At 42.5% G+C, this 24,396-nt stretch overlaps 1 protein-coding gene across 1 annotated transcript in view; it reads left to right on the top strand.

Moving 5' to 3' along the window:
* Positions 1 to 24,396, top strand: part of LOC115082433 (vomeronasal type-2 receptor 26-like) — a gene marked incomplete at its 5' end in the record, with an annotated part of 36,083 nt that overhangs the window by 5,254 nt on the left and 6,433 nt on the right. The window contains 2 exons of the mRNA XM_029586664.1: positions 381 to 1,196; positions 18,313 to 18,540. Coding sequence (XP_029442524.1) covers positions 381 to 1,196; positions 18,313 to 18,540 — 1,044 coding nt within the window. The remainder of the gene's footprint in view (positions 1 to 380; positions 1,197 to 18,312; positions 18,541 to 24,396) is intronic.

Here is a 24,396-nt window from a genome sequence, read left to right as displayed (position 1 = left end):
ATTGTTTTAAATCGTCAAAAAACGATTCACATCCCTACTAGATAGATCTATTGTCATGGCTCAGGTACTTAGATATTTTTTGCTTCTATCGAACAATATACAATAAAGCTGTGGCTAACAGTTACCAACACATTGTCTGTCTGGTGTGTGAGACTGAGTGAATTTGTTACCGTCACCCCTCCCCACCTCTTTTTGTGACAAACTGGTTGTGACTATCCAGGTTATGGTAGAATTAGTACCTTTTTCTTGCTTTTGTTTGCTTCATAACCTACAATATTCTTGTTTTATTTCATTACTTTAAATGAATAAACCTAATACAATTTAAATTAAAAAAAAGGAAAGAAATCCTAACATTTCTCATGTTTCCCTTTTAATCACAGATCAGTTACGGATCTATGGACATACTCTTCAATGACCGGGTTAAGTTCCCGTTCTTCTATCGCACGATCCCAAATGATCATTCTCAGTTCCAGGGCCTGATTCAGCTCCTGAACCTCTTCAGATGGACCTGGGTGGGGATTCTCACCTCGGATGATGAGAGTGATCAGAGGGGCTGCGACGAACTGAAGAGGGAGATTATCAGGAGTGGAAGTTGTGTGGAATTTGTAGAAAAAACTCCTTTGGTCATCACCTATACAGTTAAAGATTCTGTAAGATGGAATTGGGTTATTGACAAGGTCAAGAAGTCACTGGCTAATGTGATTATCATCTACTGCACTACCAGTTACTTAGCAGCACAATTCTGCTTCCGATGGTGGCAAGAAATGACTGGCAAGCAGTTGCTTATATCTTCTGAAGCCTCTTCCCTAAATAACATACACCACCCATACTTACTTTCAGATTGTAGCACATTGAATGGTTCTCTACAATTTGCCATTCATAAAGGAAAGATTCCAGGTTTCAAGGATTTCCTCCATAATCTCCACCCATCCACATTCCCAGACCCCTCTGTTCTGAAACCTCTGTGGAGGAAGGCATTCCAGTGTGAGATTGGGTCTGAAAATTTGAATTTGCACAGCTGCACGGGGCTGGAGACTCTGTCTAACCTTTCACTTTCAGAGTTTGATGTGAATCATTTTCAGTTCACTTATAGTCTTTACACTGCAGTCTATGCACTGGCTCATGCTTTGCACAACATGTACACAGCCAAGTCTCAACTTGGGGGGGATCTAAAACAGGACTTTCAACCATGGCAGGTAAGTTTACCTTTGATTTTTTAAAAATTGTGTAATGCTTTTTTGTTTACAGTAACATTCATTTTTAGTAACATAGTAAATATTGGAGGATAAAATTAATTTCAAAAGAGAGTAAGATAGATCCTTATGCAAAACCAAGACTATATTCATGGTCTAATGGAACTGACCCTTGCTTTCCCCCAAGAGTGTCAGCAGTTGTTAGCAATGAGGCTTCTCTTTCCTGGTGCTCCATTCCCTTCAAACTCCACAGCTTGAATTTACAAGTCAGGAGTGCAGGAGTTTCCTATACTTCCTTATGATCCATGGTGACCTGAAATGCATGGACATGTGGCAACTTCTGGATCTGGTACTGTTCCGGGTTCAGATTGTGCACCTTGTCATTCTGCTAATCTCACTGAAGTCTACACTGGGTGCTACCTTAGGGGCTTATCACCTGCATGTACATAGGACTACCTCGGGGGGCTTATCCAAGGTAAACATGATTACTGGGATTATACCTGGGGGCTTGAACCCAGGAGCTTATTCCCTAATAGACAGTCACATACAAACTTTGATTCAGTACATCACAGTTCCAGGTACTTAGGAATGTAAGTTTATTTGAGCAATAGGAGGATAGAACAAATACATTCAGATCATACAGAAGAAGTAATGGTAGATAAAAATTCTACATATATATATAAAACGTACATGTTTCCAAAGGATCAGCCTGTGCTCTCATGTCCAGAAGTGTGTTCTCCCTCTCTAGCTGTTGTTACTCCATATACTAGGGATGTGAATAGTTTTTTGACGATTTAAAATATCGTCCGATATATTTTAAATCGTCAAAAATCGTTAGGGCCACGATACAATAACAATTCCCCCGATTTATCGTCAAAAAATCGAAAATCGGGGGAAGGGGGAGGGCGGGAAAACTGGCACACTAAAACACCCTAAAACCCACCCCCGACCCTTTAAATTAAATCCCCCACTCTCCCGAACCCCCCCAAAATGCCTTAAATTACCTGGGGGTCCAGCGGGGGTCTGGAACGGCCTCCTGAAATCGAATTGTGTTGTCTTCAGCCGGCGCCATTTTGCGCCGCCATTTTGCAAAATGGCGGCGCAAAATGGCGCCGGCCATAGACCAACACGATTCGACTGCAGGAGGTCGTTCCAGACCCCCGCTGGACTTTTGGCAAGTGTTGTGAGGGTCAGGAGGCCCCCCCAAGCTGGCCAAAAGTCCCTGGGGGTCCAGCGGGGGTCCGGGAGCGATCTCCTGCCGCGAATCGTTTTTCCGTACGGAAAATGGCGCCGGCAGGAGATCGACTGCAGGAGGTCGTTCCGGACCCCCGCTGGACTTTTGGCAAGTCTTGTGGGGTCAGGAGCCCCCTCTCCAAGCTGGCCAAAAGTCCCTCGGGGTCCGGGAGCGATCTGCTGCCGCGAATCGATTTTTGCGATTCGCGGCCTGTTGGAGAGGAAGCATTTAATCCATTTGAGAGCTTTCTGTTTTTGAGGCTGTTCCTGACTCCTGATCCAGCTCCTGCAGCTCTGGTCCTGGCATTGACCTGCAGCCCTTTCCCCTCCGTTGCTGGAGGGAGCTCCTGTTTGAATGCAGATGATGGGACACTCCAAAAGGAATGTCCTAAAGGGGGCTGTCACTTTCTGATTTCTTTCAGGAGAACTCAGGATTGTTAGAGAATGTATTTTTTTTTTCGTTGAGAAAGGACTTGATAGTGGGTGACTTTCTCTGTCTCTACCCTTAGTGAGAAAGAGGATTGGGGTTGGAGTATGTCAGGGTTTTTTTTTTTTAAATTATTATTTCATCATTTGTAATAATTTGATAACTGAAGAAAGCATGGGATAAACACAAGGGATCTCCGAAGGAATGATGATGTAATTTGGCGAAAGCAGCTTGGAAGCAGCCAGAAGGTATAAGGAGACAGACTCTGTTTCCTTTTATGCAATTTATTTACAGTGTCAAAGTACAAAGCAAACCAACAAATGATGCAGGTCACCTTCAGATAGCATGGACACATCATACATAACAGGTTTTAGTGTATGCTGAATTCCTGCCTGCTCCCCTGGCATCTCTAAGCCTTCTGGGCCATGTCTTCTTATTACATAGAAACGACGGCAGAAGAAGACCAAACGGCCCATCCAGTCTGCCCAGCAAGCTTCACACATTTTTTTTTTCTCATACTTATCTGTTTCTCTTAGCTCTTTGTTCTATTTCCCTTCCACCCCCACCTTTAATGTAGAGAGCAGTGATGGAGCTGCATCCAAGTGAAATATCAAGCTTGATTAGTTAGGAGTAGTAACCGCCGCAATAAGCAAGCTACACCCATGCTTATTTGTTTTATCCAGACTATGTTATTCAGCCCTTATTGGTTGTTTTTCTTCTCCCCTGCGGTTGAAGCAGAGAGCTATGCTGGATATGCGTGAAGTATCAGTTTTTCTTCTCCCCTGCCGTTGAAGCAGAGAGCTGTGCTGGATATGCGTGAAGTATCAGGTTTTCTTCTCCCCTGCCGTTGAAGCAGAGAGCTATGCTGGATATGCGTGAAGTATCAGTTTTTCTTCTCCCCTGCTGTTGAAGCAGAGAGCTATGCTGGATATGCATTGAAAGTGAAGTATCAGGCTTATTTGGTTTGGGGTAGTAACCGCCGTAACAAGGCAGCTACTCCCCACTTTGTGAGTGCAAATCCTTTTTTCCACATTTCCTCTTGCTTGAAGCTTAGAGTGATGTTGGAGTCACAGTAACCATGTTATGTTTATTGAATAAGGGTATTATCTCTAGGCAGTAGCCATCATTCTGGCGAGCCACCCACTCTTCATTGACGGCCTCTTGACTTTATGGATCCACAGTGTTTATTCCACACCTCTTTGAAGTCCTTCACAGTTCTGGTCTTCACTATTTCCTCCGGAAGGACATTCCAGGCATCTACCACCCTCTCCATGAAGAAATACTTCCTGACATTGGTTCTGAATCTTCCTCCCTGGAGCTTCAAATCGTGACCCCTGGTTCTGATGATTTTTTTCCTACGGAAAATGTTTGTCGTTGTCTTTGGATCATTAAAACCTTTCAAGTATCTGAAAGTCTGTATCATATCACCTCTGCTCCTCCTTTCCTCCAGGGTGTACATATTTAGATTCTTCAATCTGTCCTCATAAGTCATTTGATGAAGACCTTCCACCTTTTTGGTCGCCCTTCTCTGGACCGCCTCCATCTTGTCTCTGTCTCTTTGGAGATACGGTCTCCAGAACTGAACACAATACTCCAGGTGATGTCTTACCAAGGACCTGTACAAGGGGATAATCACTTCCCTTTTCTTACTCGATATTCCTCTATGCAGCCCAGCATTCTTCTGGCTTTAGCTATCACCTTGTCACATTGTTTCGCCGACTTCAGATCATTAGACACCATCACCCCAAGGTCTCTCTCCTCCTCCGTGCACATCAGCCTTTCTCCCCCCATTGAATACAGTTCAGTCGGATTTCCACTCCCCATATGCATGACTGCACTTCTTGGCATTGAATCCCAGTTGCCATATCTTCGACCACTCTTCCAGCTTCCTTAAATCCCATCTCATTCTCTCCACTCCTTCTGGCGTGTCCACTCTGTTGCAGATCTTAGTGTCATCCGCAAAAAGACATACCTTACCTTCTATCCCTTCCGCAATGTCGCTCACAAAGATATTGAAAAGGACCGGTCCCAACACCGATCCCTGCGGTACGCTGCTTAAAACCGCTCTCTCATCAGAGAGAGTTCCATTTACCATCACACATTGTCTTCTGTCGTCAACCAGTTTGCAATCCAGGCCACCACCTCGGCCACCACCTCGGCACTCACTCCTAAGCTTCTCATTTTATTCACCAGTCTCCTGTGCGGGACAGTGTCAAACGCTTTTCTGAAATCCAAGTAGATGACATTGAGTGCTCTTCCTTGATCCAATTCCTTGGTTACCCAGTCAAAAAAGTCAATCAGATTTGTCTGACAGGATCTTCCAATGGTGAATCCATGCTTCCTCTGGTCCAGCAATTCTCCCGACTGTAGATAGTTGCCTATTCTCTCTTTCAAAAATGACTCCATTACTTTCCCACCACCGAAGTGAGGCTAACCGGTCTGTAGTTACCAGCCTCTTCTCTGTTCCCACTTTTGTGAAGCGGGACCACCACCGCTCTCCTCCAATCACTCGGCACCACTCCCGTTTCTAGGGATCTATTGAACAGGTCACACAGTGGACCCGCCAGCACATCTCTGAGCTCCCTCAGTATTCTGGGATGAACTTCATCAGGCCCCATGGCTTTGTCCACTTTCAGTTTCACCAGCTCTTCCCATACATTTTCTACTGTAAATAGAGTTACATCTACTCCATTCCCCTCCAGTTTCTTGTTAACTAGTGATGGTCCTTCTCCAGGGTCCTCTTTAGTGAACACAGAACTGAAGTATTCATTTAATATTTCTGAAATTTCTTCGTCTCTCTCCACACATTGATCCTTTCCACCTTTCAATTTCAATATACCACTTTGAACTTTTCTCTTTTCACTGATGTATCTGAAAAATGTTTTGTTACCACTCTTTACCTCCTTGGCAATCCTCTCTTCCGCTTGACTTTTTGCCATCTTGATTAATTTCCCTCAGTTCTACCAGATATTCTTCTTTGTGCTCCTCCTTTTGGGATCTTTTATATTTCTTGAACGCTGTTCTTTTAGCCTTTATTTTGTCAGCCACCTCCTTTGAGAACCAGATAGGTTTCATTTTTCTTTTGCTTTTCTTTACTTTTCTAACATATAGATTAGTTGCCTTGGTAATTGCTCCTTTTAGATTGGTCCACTGTTGATCCACATCTCTCTCTTTCTCCCAGCCATTTAGTTCTTCCTCCAGGTACTTCCCCATTTCATCAAAGTCTGTGTTTTTGAACAGCAAAACTTGGGTTTTTGTGCTTCTTTTCCGTGTCCTTTTCGTGATATTAAACCATACCGTTTGATGATCACTGGTGCTGAGGTGGGCACCCACCTGGACGTCTGAGACATTATCTCCATTAGTGAGTACTAAGTCGAGTATAGCTCCTTCTCTCGTGGGTTCCATTACCATTTGTTTGAACAAAGCTACTTGCAGGGCATCTACTATTTTTCCACTATTATTAGATTCTGCAGATGGGATTCTCCAGTCTACATCTGGCATATTAAAGTCTCCAATGATTACCACTTCTCCTTTCTTTCCTATCCTGTGGATGACTTCAACCAGATCTCTGTCCAGCTCTTCCTTTTGGTTTGGAGGCCTGTAAGCCACTCCAATAAAAATGGATGCCCCATCTTTTTTTAAGTTGGCCCATAGTGCTTCTTCATTGCCCCATCTTCCTTGCAGCTCAGATGCTTGGATATTGTTTCTGACATAAAGAGCCACTCCTCCCCCTTTCCTATCCTCTCTGTCCTTCTTTAACAAGTTATAGCCTGGTATTGCCATATCCTAGTCATGAGATTCCATAAACCACATTTCCGTGACAGCAACAATGTCCAAGTCCGCTTCCACCATTAGGGCTTGCAGATCTGGGATTTTATTACCCAAACTACGAGCATTTGTGCTCATAGCTTTCCAGCTTTCTTTGTTCAGGTTACTGCTGTTCCTGGACTCCTTTTGTAACCTATTTAGTTGAGTTTTGTTATCCACTTTTCTCTTTGCATTTGTGCAAGGGAAGAGATTAGTGCCTCTGATGACAGAGTCATCCATCACCGTGAGCTTTTTTCTTTGGTTTCTGATCTGGAATTTCTGTATGCATTGGTTTTTTTCTCTTGATTCTGATAACACTTCAATCTTTTTCTCAAGGACTTCTTCAGAATTTAATACAGAGAAGGCATTTTGTACTTGTTGCACTTGATACAGTGTGTGTCTCCAGAACACAGGTCTTATTCTACCAGAGCCCACTGTAATACCTTTTAAGTTCCTTAATGGCCTGTGTGAGTGGGGGGGATTGGCTGCAGAGACATTCCTTGGGCTAAGAATACCTTGCTGGGTTGTACTTAGGGAGGACCAGGCCAGAAAGCTATGGCCAGTCCCCTAAGGTGGTCTGAGGGAGTTTCCTCAGACTCCCTCACATACCTTCCTCCTCAGCTCAGGCTTGCCGAGATGAGCACCTGCCTGTACAGGGGACTTCTCTCTGGATAGGAAATCCACATTGGCCTTCTCCCTTCCTGCCCTGTGTCAGATCTTATAGTTGAAGGGCTGAGGGACAGGAACCAACTCATCATCCTCGGACTTCTTATTTCTGTTTATTCATAGGAGGTGTTGGTTGCAAATTTGAACTGCCATCCCAGCAGGTAGTAGTGCAAGATCTCTAAAGCCCACTTGATTGCCAAGATGCCCTTCTCGACAGTAGAGAAACACCTCTCCCAATGCATTCCAGCTAATTTATTCCACAAAATGTTCTTGAAGATCCTTCTCTTGGACTAAAACATTTCCCAAGGCTACTTCTGAAGCATCAGTCTGTGCGTGAAGGATTTGGTGAAGTCCTGACTTATAAGGAAAGGTTTAGAGCATAACGCCTCTTTCAGAGCTCAGAAGGCTTTCTCTGCTTCAGATGATCACTGTACTTTCTATGGTGCTCTGCCTTCTCAGAGTAATTGGAGATAAACTTTCAGGCCTAGTAATGCTCTCAATTTTACTTTTGTTTGTGGGATTGGCACTCTGGTGATTTCTTCAATCTTCTAGGTCTGCAGATGGACCTTGCCCTTTCCCAGGGTGTAGCTAAGATACTTGATTTCTTGCCTTCCCAAAAGGCATTTCTTAGGGTAGGCCATCAGTCCTTCTCTCCTCAGACTGGTTAGCATGTCCTGGAGTTGGTTCAGATGTATAGTCCAATCTGGGTTGTACACCAAACCTTAAAACATTGTGAGGGCATCATGGAGTCCAAACAGAAGGACCATAAATTGGAAAAGTCGCACTGGCAGTGAGAACACAGTCTTTTCCTTTGCTGCTAGTGTGAGTGGTACCTGCTAATAGCCTTTTGAAAGCTCCAAGATAGAGATGGACTGGGCTGATCCTAGATACTCAATCAGTTCATCCACTCGTGGCATAGGGTTCGTGTCGAGTTCTGAAACCTCATTGATCTTTTGAAAGTCAATGCAGAACCTTATGTTCCCATCTCGCTTTGGCACCACCAATATGGGTAAGTACAAATCACTGTTAGACTCCTCCATAATCCCTTCACTTTGATCTCAAAGATGCAGTGCCTGATCTCAGGGTCATTGCCGTACTACAAATCAGGAAGCATAATGATGTCATATGCTGAACCAGGTAAGAATGACCTGATAGGTTTGAGAAGATCTCCTTGTCTTGCTCTACCAGCTGCTTATGCCAGCTGTCTGTGAAGTAGACAGCTGTTCACCAAAAGGAATCTGGGTTTGATCCTCTTAAGGCCCGACCTCTGGACCAAAACTCTCCTTCTTGCACCACTCAGTACTCCTATGCAATCCACTTCTTCAGAAGGTTTATGAGGCAGATTTGTGTTTTCTTTCATTTATCTAGCAGGGCTAATTTGTAATCCACAGGATCTGTTTCTCTAACACTTCATAGGGTCATTGCCAAAGGGCTAACAACTTGCATTCTGAAGATGTGAGGAGGACAAGGATGTGTCCCCTGCTGGAATACTCTTTGGACCATAGGATGATTATATCCCAGAGCTTGGGTAGCCTGAGCCTTCTCTAGGCATAGGCGGGCCACTTCCCAGCCTTTTTCAGGTGATCCTGCACTCAGAGCACATAGTCAATGAGGTTCTGCGCAGGGTTTCTTTCATTTTCACAAATCTTGGGAGCTATGTCCAAATTCCTCTTGGTCTCCTGCCATATAGCAACTAAAAAGGGGAAACTGCCAGCAAGTTCTGTGTCACTTTGTGGATTGTGAATAGCTCATATGGTAACAATGCAACCCAAATTTGCCATCTTCATCCACAAATTTCCTCAACATTTGTTTAAGCATCTGATTGATGTGCTAAACAAGGCCATCGATCTGAGATGATAACAAAAGCATGAAGGGTTTTTACCTTAAGAACATAAGAACATGTGAATATAAAACTTGACATACTGGGTCAGACCAAAAGTCCATCAAGCCCAGCATCCTGTTTCTAACAGTGATCAAGCCAAGTTACAAGTGCCTGGCAGGATTCCAAGGAGTAAATAGATTCCAAGCTGCTTAACCCAAGAATAAGCAGTGGATTTCTGCAACACTACCTTAATAATAGTTAATGAACTTTTCCTCCAGAAACTTGTCCAAACCTTTTTTAAATGCAGCTACACTAATAGCTTTCACACCATCCTCTGGCAATGAATTCCAGAGCTTAATTATCTGTTGAGTAAAAACAAATTTTCTCGTATAAGTTTTAAATATTTTAGCTGGTAACTTCATTGTGGTATATTTTGAAAAGGTAAAGAACTGATTAACGATTACTTGCTCCATTCCACTCATTATTTTATAGGTCTCTATCATATCTCCCATTAACTGTCTCTTCACCAAGCTAAAGAGTCCTAGCACCATACCCTTTATCATTTTGGTTGCCCTTCTCTACCTTTTCTAATTCTGCTATATCTTTTTTGTGATGTGGTGGCCAGAAATACACACAATATTACGGAGGATGTGAGAACACTTATCTCCCATCCTCCGTAACTTACACTGGCTCCCAGTGAAATAAAGAATCCTTCACAAATCACTCATTTTAATCCACAAATCCATCTACAATCACTTGCATCTGGACCTCGAATTCCCTCTCAACCTCCACTTCACCAACAGACCGACTAGAGAAATATATAAAGGAACCCTACAAGCCCCACCTACAAAAGCCACACGCCTCACCTCAACCAAAGACCGATCCTTCTCGACAGCAGGCCCAGCTATCTGGAACAACATCCCATCTGACCTTAGAATGGAACCCTGCCTCTTAACATTTAAGAAAAAACTTAAGACCTGGCTTTTCCGCCAAGCCTTCTCAGAGCCCCCTGATACAGAACAGACAACAGAACATCCTTCATGAACAATGGATCTCCATACTACCTCCAAGTTCTGAATAAGAGCCTTCCCTGACTCAGCAATTGTTTATACTATTTATTTACTACGTTCTTAAGCCTTTCTTTCCAGCAGTATATGCTTCCAAGTTTACTTTCCTTGTTGAATGTAACTTTGTTCTTCCTGTTCAAACTATTGTTTTGTTTTGGTTACAGTTCCCCAATTCGATGTAAACCGATCTGATATGGTCTCTCAACCATGAAGGTCGGTATAGAAAAGTGTTAAATTAAACAAATAAATAAATAAACAATTCTCAATGAGGTCGCACCATGGAAAGATACAGAGGCATTAGGAAATTCTCTGTTTTATTCTCTTTTCCTTTCCTAATAATCCCTATTTACTTTCATGGCTGCTGCTGCACACTGGGCAGAAGATTTTTTTTTTTTTAAATTTTTCTTTATTGATATTTTTAATAATTACAAAGCATATCCATCTTTGTACAGAAAAGAAAGGAAAAAAGAAGTTTAATACAAAACGATATAACTTTCAAAGAAAATACATTATTTCTATAGTCCCCTATATAAAGCGAGGGGGGTGGGTATTCAGAAACTAAGGAAGCTTTGATTTCTCATTATATTTTACAGAGATAAACATAAGGAACTGCTCTTAGCTTGCTCTAGTCACCATTTTAATTAAATTCCTAGGTTATTGGACCTTCAACAGGCGATGATGTTATCATCGCCCTTTTATGGGAATTGAGCCACACTTTCAGTTGTTCAGGAGATATAAACACATATGTATTACCACCAAACTTAATAATACATTTGCAAGGGTATCTTAGTTGATATGTAGCCCCCATCTCTCTGGTTTCCTTACGAAGTGTCGGGAAACCTTTTCTCCTTTCTTGTGTGCTTCTTGCCAGATCGGGGAAGATCTGAACAAATTGGCCCATAAATTTCTCCCCCATGTTCTGGAAATAATTCTTCATTATCACGTTCATATCTTGTTCGTAAATAAAAGAAATCAGTAAAGTTGCTCTCTCAATGATCTCTGCAGTAGATGACTCCAAAAAGTCAGTAAGGTTTTCCAGATCCAGTTGGTTCTGTCTCATCCCTTCTCTCATCCGGGTAAATGGCAGGAAATAGACCTTATTAAATGCTGGTATACTCTCAAAAGGTATTTTTAGTATTTCATGTAAATATCTCCGCAGAATTAATCTTGGTTGCTCTCCCAATATTTTGGGGAAGTTTAACAGCCTTAAGTTAAGCCTTCTCAGCCTATTTTCCAGCAACTCTGTTTTTTTTATTTAAAGCAATACAGTCTTGTATTGTAGCCGTTTGCACTCTCTGCATTTCTTTCATCTGGGTTTCAATTAACTGCATTTTATCTGACTGTTCCTTGATTCTTTTATCATGAGTCTGAGTAACCATTTCCAGTTTAGAAGAAAATAAAGATATTTGATTCATACAGCCTTGGAGGACTAAATTTTGCTGGGCCATCAATTCCCATAAGGAGTCCATTGTTACCACCGCGGGTTTACTAGGAAGGGTTAACTCAGCTTGTTGATGTTCCATAGTCGGTGTTAATAGCAAGGAAACATTTGAAGTGGGAATCAAAACAGCCTTACCATTACTGGCTTCTCCAGGCTGCACAATATTCACCGACATTAAAGCTGTCTGCCCTCCTTGTAAGATGGTAGTTCCTCTGTCCAGATCTCCAGTTTCTGTGCCCTCCGCGGGTTCTCCTAAGCGACTTGCGCTGGGTGTCTCCGCAACAGCTTCCTCCGGAGAACGGAACGGCATCGCTTGTGGTATCCTAGGAGTGGGGGGGCTCAAAGATAGTTCCCCAGGCGAAACGGCTGCTTCCTTGCCTGTTTCGTCAGCGGGGCACGGCTCCTCCCGATTGTGGTGAGTACGAGCGCACTCTTCGATGGTCTTTTGTCCCGGGGGTACTGAGGAGCTGGAGGGGTAAGTCCTCAGTTTCCCCTTTCTTTTTGGCGGCATGGTGATCAAAGAAACAGCGTTTGCAAGGAAATTCACCACGGGAGCTCTGAGTCGACGCTACTTGCAAGTGGCCATCTTAACTCCACCCCCCTCTTACCTGGGCAGAAGATTTTAATGTATTTTCAATGAAGACATCTAGATCCTTTTCCTGAGTGGTGACTCCTAATGTGGATACTTGCATTATGTAAGCTATAATTTGGATTACCCTTCCCTAAGTGCAGCACTTAGCACTTGTACACGTTAAGTTTCCTTTTCATTTGCACACCCAATTTCCCAATTTTGCAATGTTCTCTTGCAATTTCTCACAATCCTCTTGCAATTGAATTTTGTGGTCTTTGGAAAATTTGATTACTTCACTTGGTGTTCCTATTTCCAGGTCTTTTTTTAAATATATTAAAAAGCAGTGGTCCCAGAACAGATCCCTGGGGCACTCCACTATTCACCCTTTTTCATTGGGAATATTTACATTTAGTCTTAGTCTCTGTTTTCTATCTTTTAACCAGTTGGCAATCCACAACAGGACACTGCCCCCTTTCCCATGACTTTTTAATTTCCTAAGAAATCTCTCATGAGATACTTTTTCAAATGCTTTCTGGAAATCCACACTATATCAACTGTCTCACCTTTATCCATATGTTTACTTACACTCTCAAAACAATGTAGCAAATTTGTAGGCAAGACTTTCCTTGGCTAAATCCATGTTGTCTTTGTTCCATTAAACTATGCTTATCTATATATTCAGCAATTTTGTTCTTTATGATAATTTCTACCATTTTGCTTGGCACAGATGTCAGACTCACTGGTCTGTAGATTCCAGCTTCACCCCTTGATCTCTTTTTAAAAATCGGCATTATATTAGCAACCCTCCAGTCTTCAGGTAACATAGATGATGTTACTGATAGTTTACCAATTTCCAGTAGCAGGTCCACAATTTAATTTCTTAGTTCTTTCAGCACTCTGGGATGTATACTGTCTGGTCCAGGTGATTTTCTACTCTTTAGTTTGTCAATTTGCCTGAGGATATCTTCCAGGTTCATTGAGATTTGTTTCAGCTCTTCTGAATCATCACCTTTGAACATCATTTCTGGCATGATTATATCTCACATCTTCCTCAGTGAATACTGAAGCAAATAATTAATTTATTCTCTCTGCTTTGTCATCCCTAAGTGCCTCTTTTACCTCTTGATCATCTAATGGACCAAATGACTCCCTCATAGTCTTTTTACCACAAATGTAGCTGAAAAATCTTTTATTAAGAGTTTTTGCTTCCATGGTAAATTCTCTCTTTGCCTTCCTGCCAGTGCTTATGCTGTTTCCTGTTTTCTTAATTTGGATCCTATTTTCATTTCTTGAAAGATGTTCTTTTAGATATTATAGCCTTTCTCATCTCATCTTTAACCATGCGGGTAGTCGTTTAGCCTTCCTTTCACCTTTTCTAATGTCTGGTATACATCTGATCTGGGCTTACAAGATGGTATTTTTAAACAACATCCATGCCTGAACCATTGCAGTTGTTCCTTTCAGTTTTTTCCTAACCATTTTCCTCATTTTAACATAGTCACCTTTTTGAAAGTTAAGCGTGGTCACAGTAGATTTATTTTTTGTGCTCCCTCCAGTTATTAAGTCAAATTGGATGATGTTGTGATCACTATTGCCAAGTGGCTCTAACACTGTTACCTCTTGCACCAAATCCTGTGTTCCAGTAAAGATTAGTGTATAATAGTTTCCCCTTGAGCAAGCTGATGAGTTGTTTCATCACTTTGGACACAAATGGGGTTCCAGGATCCATCAGAATCTCCTTGGGCAGTCCAAGTCATAAAAATACCTCCATTAGGGCAGTCACCATCATTGGGATTTTCATATTCCATAGCGGTACTGCTTCCAGATATCTCGTGGCATAGTCAGGAATGATCAGAATGTACTTATTTCCTTGACTATATCTCTCTTGTGGCTCCACAAGATCCATGCCCACCTTTTCAAAAGGGGTCTCAATTCTGACCATTGATTTGAGAGGTACCGCTCGTACACTGGCAGATTTAGTGAGTTGGGAGGTAGGACAGGACCAGAAATAGAACTGCACCTGTTCATGTAGGCCCAGCTAATAGAATTGAGCCAAAATGTTCTCTGGGTCTCTTCCTCCCCCAGGTGACCCCCCCCCCCCCCCCCAGAAGTGGGTTGTGAGCTATTTGCATAACCTTCTGGTGATAGGATATGGGAACTAGGATTTGTTCTATCAATTCCCCTTCTCTTTCTTGGTAAAGTAAGGCCCCTTTCATTACAAAATAAGGATAAATAGGGTCTGTTATCTCTGTCCCAGGGACTGGCTTTCCATACACCCACTTAAAGAAGTCATCCTCCCTCTGGGCCCATCTGAAGCCCCGGGACACCCCCCTTTCCCATTCAAAAGGGCCAGGTATGACATTCTGGGATGGTTGCTGCTCTTCCCCTGAATCCAACAATTCCTCCCCAGATGCCTCTAAATTAGCAGCTTAACTGTATTTGTCCTGTTGGCATTGCCTCCAGGATTTAGGAGTTTTAGAGTCTTTATGTTTGGGTCTTGTAAAGGGAAGCATTTTGGAAATGCCAATTTCTCATGGTTATGGCTGAACAAACCAATTGTGAGTTGTTTCCAAAGGTTTTCAAATTATGGATAATCCCATCCCATCACCACAGGGTAGGGTTAACCAAGGAAAAACTCCCACTTCCATTCTGTCTTGGCTGGCAGGGTCTTCAGTTGTTGCAGGCTTGTTGGATATTGTCATTGGTCCTCTTGAATACATGTGAGGGTCATGACTGTTGTAGTCAGTCTGCACCCATTTCACTAATTCTCTTTGAATGATTGTTTTTAAACTCCCTGAGTCCACCAATGCCTGGGTAGGAATAACAAATAGCTTACCCACAATCAGAAAAGTAGAGATTTCCCAGCTGGGAAGATCCACAACATTACAAACGTGTGGGGTCACAGCATTAATATCCATTGGCTCACCTTCCCTGCGGGGGCAGTCCCATGCAAAATGACCTCTCTCTCTGCAACTGAAATATGGCAGTCCCATTACTTTTTGCAGTTGAGGAGAAAAGCCCATCCTGTCTGACTCCACCAGCTATCAAGGTCTCTTTGTATCTTTTACCTGGGTCAGGTGGTCTCCCCTCAGCCTGTAGCAATCCACTAATGGATTGAGTTTGGTAATAAGCCTCCACCATTTCCAACGCTGTCTCTAGTATACGATTTGGGTGACTGAACAACCATTGCTGCATAGGGTATCCTAGGTCATCTTGGAATTGTTTCAGAAAAAAAACATGTTGGCTACCTCCACCCCTGTCTGCCCTTCTGTGTGCAGCCACTTCCAAGCCACCGCTCTCAGTAGGTTTCTGGGGTGAAGTCAGGGAGAGAGAGAGAGCTATGTAAAGAGTGCATCAACCTAGGTAGAGAGCACATTATACAAATCTACTTCTGTTTTCCTTTTCAGCAAGCCAAATGACACAAAATCTGCACTGCTGTATATTTTGCAGGTCATAACTCTGACTATGGGGGTCATTTATCAAAAAGCGATAAGGCATTTTTGCATGCATTATGGGCTTATCGCATGCAAAAAGCCCCATTAACACATGCAATAGGCCCTTACATAAGAGAACATAAGAACATAAGAAAATGCCATACTGGGTCAGACCAAGGGTCCACCAAGCCCAGCATCCTGTTTCCAACAGTGGCCAATCCAGGCCATAAGAACCTAGCAAGTACCCAAAAACTAAGTCTATTCCATGTTACCATTGCTAATGGCAGTGGCTATTCTCTAAGTGAACTTAATAGCAGGTAATGGACTTCTCCTCCAAGAACTTATCCAATCCTTTTTTAAACACAGCTATACTAACTGCACGAACCACATTCTCTGGCAACAAATTCCAGAGTTTAATTGTGCGTTGAGTAAAAAAGAACTTTCTCTGATTAGTTTTAAATGTGCCCCATGCTAACTTCATGGAGTGCCCCCTAGTCTTTCTACTATCCGAAAGAGTAAATAACCGATTCACATCTACCCGTTCTAGACCTCTCATGATTTTAAACACCTCTATCATATCCCCCCTCAGTCGTCTCTTCTCCAAGCTGAAAAGTCCTAACCTCTTTAGTCTTTCCTCATAGGGGAGTTGTTCCATTCCCTTTCTCATTTTGGTAGCCCTTCTCTGTACCTTCTCCATCGCAATTATATCTTTTTTGAGATGCGGCGACCAGAATTGTACACAGTATTCAAGGTGCGGTCTCACCATGGAGCGATACAGAGGCATTATGACATTTTCCATTTTATTCATCATTCCTTTTCTAATAATTCCCAACATTCTGTTTGCTTTTTTGACTGCCGCAGCAGATTGCACCGACGATTTCAATGTGTTATCCACTATGACACCTAGATCTCTTTCTTGGGTTGTAGCACCTAATATGGAACCCAACATTGTGTAATTATAGCATGGGTTATTTTTCCCTATATGCATCACCTTGCACTTATCCACATTAAATTTCATCTGCCACTTGGATGCCCAATTTTCCAGTCTTACAAGGTCTTCCTGCAATTTATCACAATCTGCTTGTGATTTAACTACTCTGAACAATTTTGTGTCATCTGCAAATTTGATTATCTCACTTGTCGTATTTCTTTCCAGATCATTTATAAATATATTGAACAGTAAGGGTCCCAATACACATGCAAAAATGTGTTTAACACATGCGATAGCACCATATCGTATGGTGCAATGCAAATTCAGACAATAGGAGGAGTGGAGAGTGGGCTGGGTTAGGCTGTCTGTGAAGAGCTATTGCATAGCTGTAATGCTGATTTTAGCAACACCTCTTTGAATTGTGTTAGGCTGTGTCATTGCCCTTTGTGATGTCTCCTGTAAGGCCTATTTGAGGTGAATTGAAGGGAAGAGAGAGGGAGAGAGACTGGCCATAATGTAATTTCCATAGGTAGGTATTTGTATCCCTATGGTAGGCCCACCTAGTAACTCGAGGTGGGGTTTAGGTAAGTGTAGGGGCCATTTTGACATTCTACATGACACCTATGAACAGAACAGTGGTCTCGTGAAGATTTGATGACCTTTGGAGTGAGGAAATTCACTCCAAGATGAGATTAGGGCAATGTTCTCTCAACCTAGCTTGATGTTACCCAGGTAGAGAATCCATCAAGCTAGGTTGAGAGAACATTGCCCAAATCTCATCTTGGAGTGAGTTTCCTCACTCCACTTCTACGTGACATGTAGGTGTCACGTAGAATGTCAAAGTAGCCTCTAACCCCCTACACTCTTACCTAAACCCCACCTCGAGTTACTAGGTGGGCCTACCATAGGGATACAAATACCTACCTATGGGAATGACATTATGGCCAGTCTCTCTCTCTCTCTCTCTCTCTCTCTCTCTCTCTCTTGTGGTCATAAAAGTGCCTCCTAAGTCTATCCCACTTTACAGTACCCCCCTTTTACAGTGTTATAAATAGTAGATGGACATTTGTTTAGCCACGCTCCCTTTTTTTTTTTTTTATAATGGGCGCTATGCTTGCTATATTTATAGCAAAATACTAAATCTAAGCCTAAGTTAGCACTAAGGTTCACTGCATAAGTTTTCTCACAGCACCTGCTTCTGGTCAATTTGGATTTGCAGGGCGTTCTGCAGTTGCTGCTGCCCTATAGTCAGAACCTGAACTAAGGCTCCAGTTTCCATGGGAATTAAGGCTGGTCCCTTAAGGTGGTCTGAGGGAATTTCTTGTAGAGTACCTCACAGATGGGAATTATACATCTAAATTAGTTGGGAGGAGTTTGTATGACATGTGATCATCACTTCTAAAGTGGGAAAGTCTCTGCAAACCCATTTCTAATCCTTCCTATGCTCCATTATGATGCTAGATCTTTGCTAGTTTTATATGATTCAGACTATACTTGGTTCATCTTTCTGAAATATATGTTCTCTTACTACTTACTCATTCAGGTATCACATCTATTCACATTTTAGGCTCATAATAATGTTGTATGCATTGGGTATATGATAATAGACATAAAAAAGTGTTGAATTAATAAATGTGGAATCAAGTGTGCAGTAGTGCCAAATGTCAAGGCTTTAGGTCTAATGAAACAGAATTGTCTAACCATTTGCTTCCATTTCTAGCTCAACCAATTCATCAAGGAGGTTCATTTTAAAACCCCTGATGGATATGAGATCTTCTTTGATGATGAAGGGAATGTCCCAGCTCACTTTGACATTATAAACTGGGTCCTGCACCCCAGTGGTTACTTCAGAAGCATCAATGTTGGAAAATTCAATCTCTCAGCTTCAAGTGGGCAGCAACTCTTTGTGAACAAAAGTGCCATCTTGTGGAATCCTTCCTTTAAACAGGTTTACCATTTTATATTCCTTATTTCTGTAGACTTTGTAGTGAGTAAGTAAGGAAGGATTAAAAAAAAAAAACTCATAGGAAGAACAGGATTTTAAGGTAAATGTTTGAATCACATTCTTGTTGAAATTAAGGATGGAGAAATAAGACATAGAACAAATGGGCTTTCACTTTTGTGATAAATTTCACCAAATCTGATTTTTGCATCATGTCAATGTAGTAGCTCAGAAATATTCTACAGTATACACAATGGGTCCAATATTTAAAGCATGTTCAGTGCTATTCAGCTGATAAGCAGGACTTATGTGGCTGAGTAGCAGATGCTGAATATGCTCCTACATTCAGTGGACACCACTTTGTCATATAAGGGCCTGATTCATCAGTCTTTTCCCATAGATGCAGAATGGGAGAAAAGCTTTAGTGAATCAAGCCATAAGTCCCTTAGAAAGCTAAAAATTACACTCACAAAAAAAGTGTCCGCCTCTTCATACATCCCTGAGAAACCCAAGAACATAAGACGAACAGAGTACAAATCCAGAACGGACAACACTGAACATGGCCAACGAAAGAAATGAATGAAAGAAAACCTGCTTAAACAAAGGTAAATATGGAGATAACTACTCAAAGAAACACAGAAACAGATATACAGCAAACAAAACCAAGAAAACAAAATCTAGTAACCTCATACAAATAAAAAAGACCAAAATCGCAACCAACACAATTACAAGTAATTTGTTAATGATAACTTTCCTGTTAGTAAATGCACAATCAATCACAAAGAAATTCCCTATAATTACGGATCTATTATATGACACGAAACAAAGCTTCATTGCAGTCACAGAATCATGGTTAAAAAAATCAGACACAGTTTTAAAAAATCAAATAGCACATAGAAATGATGATGTAAGCAGCAAGGAGGAATAGCCTAGTGGTTAAAGCAGTTGACTATAAACCAGGAGACCAGGCTTCAAGTCCTGCTGTTGCTCCTTGTGACCTTGGGCAAGTCACTTTTCCCTCCATTGCCTCAGGTACAAACTTAGATTGTAAGCCCTCTGGGGATAGTAAAATACTACAGTACCTGAATATAAACCAGTGTGATATCTTGATTGAGATCAAATGTTGGTATATAATAATAATAATGTCTTTTCAATCCCAGAGTAAATAAAAGAGGAGGGGGACTGCTCCTAATAATAGAAAAGAAATTCAAATGTAAACTAATCTCAATAACACCTCCAAGGAATCACAAAATTGCTTTTTTTTTTAAACTAACAATATACAAATATGCCTCATATACTGTCCACCAAGCCTCCTAGAATTAAACATCTCCCCACTAATTGAATTTCTAATAACACACCTAAATACTTCAAAACCCACCATTGGCTAGGAAACTTTAACCTCCACATGGATGCAAACCCCTTATCAAACACTAGAGATGTGAATCGTGTCCCCGATCGTCTTAACGATCGATTTCGGCTGGGAGGGGGAGGGAATCGTATTGTCGCCGTTTGGGTGTTTAGAGTATCGTGAAAATCGTTAAAATCGTGAACCGGCACACTAAAACCCCCTAAAACCCACCCCCGACCCTTTAAATTAAATCCCCCACCCTCCCGAACCCCCCCCCCCCCAAAATGCCTTAAATTACCTGGGGGTCCAGCGGCACACTAAAACCCCCTAAAACCCACCCCGACCCTTTAAATTAAATCCCCCACCCTCCCGAACCACCCCCCCAAAATGCCTTAAATTACCTGGGGGTCCGTAGCGGCGGTCCGTAGCTTAAATTACCTCCGTAGCCTTAAATTACCTCCGTAGCCTTAAATTACCTGGGGGTCCGTAGCGGCGGTCCGTAGCTAAATCGAGGGAAGGGGGAGAGCAGGAAAACCGGCACACTAAATCGTGTTGTCTTCAGCCGGTGCCATTTTGCAAAATGGCCGCCGCAAAATGGCGGCAGCCATAGACCAACACGATTTGACGCAGGAGGTCGTTCCGGACCCCCGCTGGACTTTTGGCAAGTCTTGTGGGGGTCAGGAGGCCCCCCCAAGCTGGCCAAAAGTTCCTGGGGGTCCAGCGGGGGTCCGGGAGCGATCTCCTGCCGCGAATCGTTTTCTGTACGGAAAATGGCGCCGGCAGGAGATCGACTGCAGGAGGTCGTTCAGCCTCCTGACCCCCACAAGACTTGCCAAAAGTCCAGAGGGGGTCCGGAACGACCTCCTGCGTCGAATCGTGTTGGTCTATGGCCGCCGCCATTTTGCGGTGGCCATTTTGCAAAATGGCGCCGGCTGAAGACAACACGATTTAGTGTGCCGGTTTTCCTGCTCTCCCCCTTCCCCCGATTTAGCTACGGACCGCCGCTATGGACACCCAGGTAATTTAAGGCTACGGAGGTAATTTAAGGCTACGGAGGTAATTTAAGCTACGGACCGCCGCTACGGACTCCCAGGTAATTTAAGGCATTTTGGGGGGGGGGTTCGGGAGGGTGGGGGATTTAATTTAAAGGGTCGGGGTGGGTTTTAGGGGGTTTTAGTGTGCCGGGGGGTGGGTTTTAGGGTGTTTTAGTATGCCATGTTTTAGTGTGCCGCTGGACCCCCAGGTAATTTAAGGCATTTGGGGGGGGGGTTCGGGAGGGTGGGGGATTTAATTTAAAGGGTCGGGGGTGGGTTTTAGGGTGTTTTAGTGTGCCGGTTTTCCTGCCCTCCCCCTTCCCCTGATTTACGATTTTTTGACGATAAATCGGGGGAATTGGTATTGTATCGTGGCCCTAACGATTTTTGACGATTTAAAATATATCGGACGATATTTTAAATCGTCAAAAAATGATTCACATCTCTATCAAACACCTGCCAAACACTATTGGATTTAATGGCAGCACTAAGATTCACGCTAACTACTGATAAACCCACGCACAAAGCAGGACACTCTCTTGACCTATCATTCATCAACCACAGCTACTTAGAACATATTAAAACAGACTACACACAAATTCCTTGGTCAGATCACTTCCTCATACAATCCTCCATCAAACATATTGAGCCACAAATGACACAAACAAAAGAACACATAGAATTTAAGCATTGCCCGCCTTATAACACAGAAACACTGAAAGACAAATTAGAAGAAAAACTAGCTGAAATTGACTATAATGACTGCTGTTCCGCAGTAACAGCATGGATGCAAAGAACCAACAAATTAGCTGATGAGATAAACCCCATACAATTTATACGCATCAAAGAACCCAAACAAACTAATCCCTGGCATAGTGAAAAGATAAAGGAAGTCAAAATAAATCTTAGGAAAAAAGAAAAAGAATGGAGAAAAGATAAAACAACTGAAAACCTAACTAAATATAGAAAACAACTAGCCTACAACAAACAAATTATTTTTGATGCAAAAAAAAACAATACTTCAGCTCTAAAATAGAGAAGTTTGCAAATAACCCAAGAACCTTATTTACCATAGTAAAAAACCTCACCAATGACAAATCAGAATCTCCCCAAAGCCTACTGGTAAATAGATGTAATGAAATTGCAAATTTTTTCATTGACAAAATAGCAAACCTAAAAACCAAAATCCCAAATATAACTAAGCAAGAAATTAAAATGCAAAAAAGAGACGTTAAACAATGGACTACATTTAACGAGATATCAGAACTGGAAGTGGAATCCATGCTAAAAAAAATCTAAATCCAACCCCACATGCAACTGACACACTACCAACTATGGACATAAAAAAAAGTAGTCAATACAGTATCTCCGATATTAGCGAAGATCATAAATCTATCCTTAGAGGAGGGAGCCATGCCAGATATACTAAAAGGGGCAATCATAAAACCAATTATAAAGAAAAAAACAGCGACCCACTTATACTGAGCAATTACAGATGAGTGTCAAATCTACCACTAATTGCAAAATTAATTGGAAAAACTGTATAAAATCAATTAACTGAACACTTAGACAACAATAATATACTGTATCCATCACAGCATGGTTTCTGTAAACATTACAGCACAGAGACACTGCTGCTTTCACTAACAGACAATATCATGAGCTGTTTCGATAGTGGAAAACATTATATTCTAGTGATGCTAGACCTGTCATCAGCCTTTGACACAGTAAATCATGACATACTATTAAAAAGACTAGAAGAAATAGGATTATACAACAAAACAATCAACTGGTTCAGATCATATTTATTTATTTATTTATTTATTTATTTATTTAGAGATTTTTTATATACCGCAGTACGTAAAGATATACATCACCGCGGTTTACATTTAACAATAACTTAGCAACAGGCTTTACAATTGACATTATTAATAAATATTAATTAGAGTTAATTTCAAAAAAAAACCCAAAAAACAGTATAGACGGAAAAACAGGCTGTACAGACCGTGGACCATCCATTAGAGTTTAACATACTAAAATGAAATTGAGGTAACTAAAAATATTTACGAACCAACGCTAAAATCATAGAGCATATAATACAATAACAGTGCTGAGAGGGGATACAAGTTCTAAATTGAACAGAGGATAATTCTATTATATACAATCAGTTAAACTGTATAATTGGGGATTGTGTGGGCAAATGGGAGGGGAAGAATATAGGGAGGGATAGTGTGAAGGAGGGACCAGGAGCAGGGGATATAAGGGGGTTGTAGAATGAATGGCATTTCAGTTTAATTGGGTATCATTGTGTGAATGCTAGTTCAAATAACCACATTTTGAGGCCTTGTTTGAATTTCTTATGGCAGGGTTCCAGACGCAGGTCAGTGGGCATCTTGTTCCATAGGTTGATTCCCGCTATGGAGAAAGCGCGGTCTCTTGTGGATACATGTTTGATATGTTTAATAGGCGCAGCTGCAAATTTAGCTTGATGGATATTAGAGATGTGAATCGTGTCCTCGATCGTCTTAATGATCGATTTCGGCTGGGAGGGGGAGGGAATCGTATTGTTGCCGTTTGGGTGTGTAAAGTATCGTGAAAATCGTTAAAATCGTGAGCCGGCACACTAAACCCCCCTAAAACCCACCCCCGACCCTTTAAATTAAATCCCCCACCCTCCCGAACCTCCCCCCCAAATGCCTTAAATTACCTGAGGGTCCAGCGGCACACTAAAACACGGCACACTAAAACCCCCTAAAACCCACCCCGACCCTTTAAATTAAATCCCCCACCCTCCCGAACCCCCCCCCCCAAATGCCTTAAATTACCTGGGGGTCCGTAGCGGCGGTCCGTAGCTTAAATTACCTCCGTAGCCTTAAATTACCTCCGTAGCGGCGGTCCGTAGCTAAATCGGGGGAAGGGGGAGAGCAGGAAAACCGGCACACTAAATCGTGTAGTCTTCAGCCGGCGCCATTTTGCAAAATGGCCGCCGCAAAATGGCGGCGGCCATAGACCAAAACGATTCGACGCAGGAGGTCGTTCCGGACCCCCGCTGGACTTTTGGCAAGTCTTGTGGGGGTCAGGAGGCCCCCCCAAGCTGGCCAAAAGTTCCTGGGGGTCCAGCGGGGGTCCGGGAGCGGGGGTCCGGGAGCGATCTCCTGCCGCGAATCGTTTTCCGTATGGAAAATGGCGCCGGCAGGAGATCGACTGCAGGAGGTCGTTCAGCGGGGGTCCGGAACCCTCGGAAAACGATTTGCGGCAGGAGATCGCTCTCGGACCCCTGCTGGACCCCCAGGAACTTTTGGCCAGCTTGGGCGGGCCTCCTGACCCCCACAAGACTTGCCAAAAGTCCAGCAGGGGTCCGGAACGACCTCCTGCGTCGAATCATTTTGGTCTATGGCCGCCGCCATTTTGCGGCGGCCATTTTGCAAAATGGCGCCGGCTGAAAACTACACGATTTAGTGTGCCGGTTTTCCTGCTCTC

The sequence above is a fragment of the Rhinatrema bivittatum genome, unplaced genomic scaffold (genome assembly GCF_901001135.1).
Source record: "Rhinatrema bivittatum unplaced genomic scaffold, aRhiBiv1.1, whole genome shotgun sequence".
In the NCBI taxonomy this organism is placed as follows: Eukaryota; Metazoa; Chordata; class Amphibia; order Gymnophiona; family Rhinatrematidae; genus Rhinatrema; species Rhinatrema bivittatum.
The sequence above is the reverse complement of the archived record's forward strand: the minus strand, read 5'-3'. Positions and strand labels throughout refer to the sequence as shown.